Source organism: Meles meles, chromosome 5 (genome assembly GCF_922984935.1).
Source record: "Meles meles chromosome 5, mMelMel3.1 paternal haplotype, whole genome shotgun sequence".
NCBI lineage: Eukaryota > Metazoa > Chordata > Mammalia > Carnivora > Mustelidae > Meles > Meles meles.
The window spans coordinates 16,879,164-16,883,309 of NC_060070.1; the positions used below are offsets into that span (position 1 = coordinate 16,879,164).

General features: G+C 52.7%; 1 protein-coding gene across 1 annotated transcript; it reads left to right on the forward strand.

Annotated features, from left to right (window-relative positions):
* Window positions 1-1,545: 1,545 nt before the first annotated feature.
* On the forward strand, window positions 1,546-3,800 carry LOC123942086. Its single transcript, XM_046006040.1, has 2 exons — window positions 1,546-1,647; window positions 2,270-3,800. The coding sequence occupies exons 1-2, from the start codon at window positions 1,546-1,548 to the stop codon at window positions 3,485-3,487; spliced, it is 1,320 nt and encodes a 439-aa protein (XP_045861996.1). The 3' UTR covers window positions 3,488-3,800.
* Window positions 3,801-4,146: the final 346 nt, after the last annotated feature.

The window sequence follows — 4,146 nt, forward strand, 5'->3', positions numbered from 1 at the left end:
TTCTCCAAAGGACCCTGTAGTGAAGTTAGAGAGGGGGCATCTTTAGCAGTGCTGGAAGGATTGAAAATGAATGTCCCTGAGGAACACTGTCCCTCCCACTGTCCCTCATTATCTCCCCTGTGGAATACATGAGCTGAGTCTCATTTTGTACTGACCTCTCTTCCACTGTCCCAATGGCTTGAATAAGGGTTCTTTGTCCATCTTAAGATCTCTGTGAAGACCATATGAAATCATGTACCTGAAAGTGCTTGGCAAACTTTGAAATCATTACAATTGTTAATTAATGCTATATCCCATTATCATATGTGTTTATTTTTCATATTAATAATTCTTTTGTCACAGCTAGTATTTAGAAGACTTGAATGCTACCTTCAGGGTCCATTTTTATACCTTCAGGGTCCATTTTGATCACCATGACAGTTTCTCCTTATCATAAGCCTACTGGAGCTCTCTGAGGTCTAAGCTGAAAGGAATCCTTATGCTGTCAAGGACATCATTAAGTGGCTTCAGTTGCATGGGGAGAATATCTCTGAGGTGGAAGAACCTGTAACCCAAAGAGGGCCACTCCCTGTAGGGCTAAGAGGTTACTATTTCAGCTTCAGACCCATGCCTATACACAACCTCATGAACTCTATGAATTTTCCTTTTCATGGAATAGCAAGAAATAATGGATTTTCTTTTTTCTTTTGTATTTTTACCTTCTAGTTCTATCTCCTTCTTTGTTCTAGATCTGAAAGCAATGGGCTCCTAAATATAAGCTCTAAAACCATATATATATTCAGAAACTATTTTTCTATCCAATTATTTTCTGTTTCCCTCCTAAAAACAACACTGAACCATGTAGAAATTACAATGTTCATGCATCCAATCAAAAAAAAAACAAAAACAAAACTTCTGGACGTGCCAAAAAGCAAGAAAATGTGATCCATAATCAGGAGAAAGACGAATCAATAGAAACTGAAAAAAAAAAAAATGTAGAAGCCACTGGCAGTCAGTTACAACCCACGTGTGGTCTCCGTGGGATGGGATTTCCATAAACCTTACTATGCCATTTAAAACATTACCGCTTTGGGGCCACTAGGTTGCGCAGTGGGTTGAGCCACCCACTCCTGGTTTCCCCTGAGGTGAGGATCTCCAGGTCCTAGGATCCACCTGAGTGGGCGGTGAGCCTTGGCCTAAGCTGGGCTCAGTCAGCCTCTGCCCCTCCTGCTGGTGCTCTCTCTCTCTCTCAGGTAAGTAAGTCTTTAAAAAGAAAACAAAACGCTGTGCTTAGTTTTGTAACTGTGTATGGTGACAGATGTTGCAGTGATCCGTGAACCATATATACAAGTGTTGAATCATTATGTACACCTGAAACTAACATGTTATATGTCAAGCGTATCTCCGTAAAGGAAAAGGTTATCTGCTAAATTTAATTAAATAAAATACATCTTCACTAGATCTTACATGATCCAAGCTGAAGGCCTCTCTACACGCCATATAGAGATAGCTCATCAGGTCCTCATAATTGGATGTGTTTGGATTTCCGGTTATGTCTGTGGAAATATGACTGCAAGTGACTACTTGATTTTTATATTTTTCAACAGCGTTGCCCGCCTTGTGCTACCCAAGTGCATCTCGGGACCGAACGTGACGAGGACGTTGGAGGTGAAGGAAGAAGACTGTCTGAACTGGTTCCCCCATTCATGTCCCTTTTCTAAAGCAGACCACAAAGATATGAGCTTCCCCAAGCAGATCTCGCAGGTCAATAAAGCCGAGTGGGTTTAGACACAATCCCCCGCCCAGACGCGGAGTGCCACGGTTGCCCATGCACGCTCAGTACATACCCCACCACTAGAAACCCACCCAGCGGGGCACCTGAGTGGCTCAGTGGGTTAAAGCCTCTGCCTTCTGCTCAGGTCATGATCCCAGGGTACTGGGATGGAGTCCCGCATCCAGCTTTCTTTCTTTCTTTTTTTTTTTTTAATTTTAAATTTATTTATTTTCATCGTAACAGTATTCATTGTTTTTGCACCACACCCAGTGCTCCATGCAATATGTGCCCTCTCTATTACCCTCCACCTGGTTCCCCAACCTCTCACCCCCACCCCCCGACCCCCCGCCCCTTCAAAACCCTCAGGTTGTTTTTCAGAGTCCATAATCTCTCATGGTTCATCTCCCCTTCCAATTTCCCACAACTCCCTTCTCCTCTCCATCTCCCCGTGTCCTCCATGTTCTTCTGCTCAGCATAGAAACCCACCCAGCAGGTCTCCCTGCTGCACCCTCCCAGCTTGGAGGAGCCTGCAGAGGGCGGTGTGCGCATGTGATCGACGCGAGCAAGGAGCTGGACCCCACGCGAGAGGGGCGGGGCTGGTGGGAGGCGGGGGCGGGGCCACACGCGGGCGGAGGGAGGGGGAGCCGGGCGAAGCTTGGCGCGCCCTCGCCCCCGCCGCGGCCACTGTTCACAGCCCAGGTGCTGATCCGCGCTGCGGCGGTCTGGGCGCCTCAGAGAACGTCCGGTCTTGGCAGAGCGGCGCGGGCGTTCCCGGAAGCCTCCCCAAGCACGAGCGGCGGTGCCAGGCGGGGCCGGTTATGCCACTCGCGGCTGCGGTTTCCGCCGGTGACTGCGCGACAAAGACCGGAGGGCGCAACCGGGCCCCGAGGTGGCCGCGCTGTGAGGCGCCGGGGCATAGTGGCCGCCGCGGCCACACCGGAGGGGCACAGGCCCCGCGCTCGCCCGCCTTCCTCGCACTCTGCGGCCCCTCCTAGGCCCGCTGCCTCAGCTGCCGGCTGCCGTGGCCTTCGCCGCCCGGGAAAGCGCGGGCGGGGGCGGTCGCCGCGGAACCCTGCGCTGCGCGGGCTGCGGCTGCTCTGCCCCTGGCTGCCGAGCGACCGTGGGGCCGTCCCGCCGTCCACGCCGTCCGAGCTGCACACGCAGCTCTCGGGGGTGGAGCAGCTGCTGGAGGAGTTCCGCCGGCTGCTGCAGCAGGAGCGGCCGCAGAAGGAGCGGGAGCTGGAGCTGCGCGCAGGCGGCCGTCTCCGCGAGGAGGGCTGCCGGGGCCCATGCGACGGCGGCTACTGTGCCACGCCAGACACCATCATCCACACCAAGGACTCCCTGGCGGCCGGCGCCAGCTTCCTGAGCGCGCCGGAGACCGTGCGGGACTGGCGGCAGTGCGTGGCGGCCTGCTGCTCCGAGCCGCGCTGCTCGGTGGCGGTGGTGGAGCTGCCCCGGCGGCCCGCGTCCCCAGCCGCGGTTGAGCTAGGTTGCTGCCTCTGCAACTGCACCGCCCGCGGCCGCAGCGTCTGCAAGTTCGGGCTGCACCGCGGCTACAGCAGGTGCAGCCTCAGCCGCGCCCTGGAAGGCCGGCGGGGAGACCTGGGAGCCTCGCCGCGCACGGGTGAGCACTCCGCGGGAGGAGGCCGGGCCAGACCTCCGGGTCCTGCTGCCCTGGCACCTGTTGGGTGGCGGCCCCGAGGAGACCCCTTGGGCAGTAAAGCCAAGTGAGAGATGAAGCATCCTCCTTCCAAGGGATTTTGGTTCCGCGCCATCCAGAGGAGTAGCTTTGACTCCTGTTTTATAGATGGTTTCTGAGAAGCCTGGAAGGTTGGGCAGAGAGGGCACCATGGCCTGCTTCTGGATTTTCTAGACTGAGGCTAATCTGAAAGGATTCACAGAAATTCGATTTAAAAGGGTTGAAAAGCTCTAAGGAAAAAAAAAAAGTTTATTTTAGGCTCAAATTTTTTAATTAAAGATTTTACTTATTTATTTGACAGGCAGAGATCACAAGTAGGCAGAGAGGCTGTTAGAAAGAGAGAAGGGGAAGCAGGCTCCCCACTGAGCAGAGAACCCAATGCAGGGCTCCCTCCCAGACCCTGAGATCATGACCTGAGCCAAAGGCAGAGGTTCAACCCACTGAGCCACCCAGGCGCCCTAGGCTCATATTTTTATAAGTCATGGTTTGTGTCGAGTTATTGCAGGAGCAAAATCTAATTAGATTAGACTAATTAGACTAATATTTCTAATAGACTAATTAATCTAATTAGATTTGGCTAATTAGACTACTCATGGCACACCCATTTCTTAGCTTGGCTTTCACGACTCATGATTCCACGTGCAATGGCTTTCATTAGACAAAAATGAGAAGGGAAACTTGGTGTCAGAAA

Excerpts from the sequence above, each read along its gene's own strand:
- LOC123942086 (XM_046006040.1), top strand. The coding sequence starts at position 1,546 with ATGACTGCAAGTGACTACTTGATTTTTATATTTTTCAACAGCGTTGCC. Across the intron at positions 1,648-2,269 it reads ACGTGACGAGGACGTTGGAG|CTTGGAGGAGCCTGCAGAGG; the intron begins GTGAAGGAAGAA and ends GCACCCTCCCAG.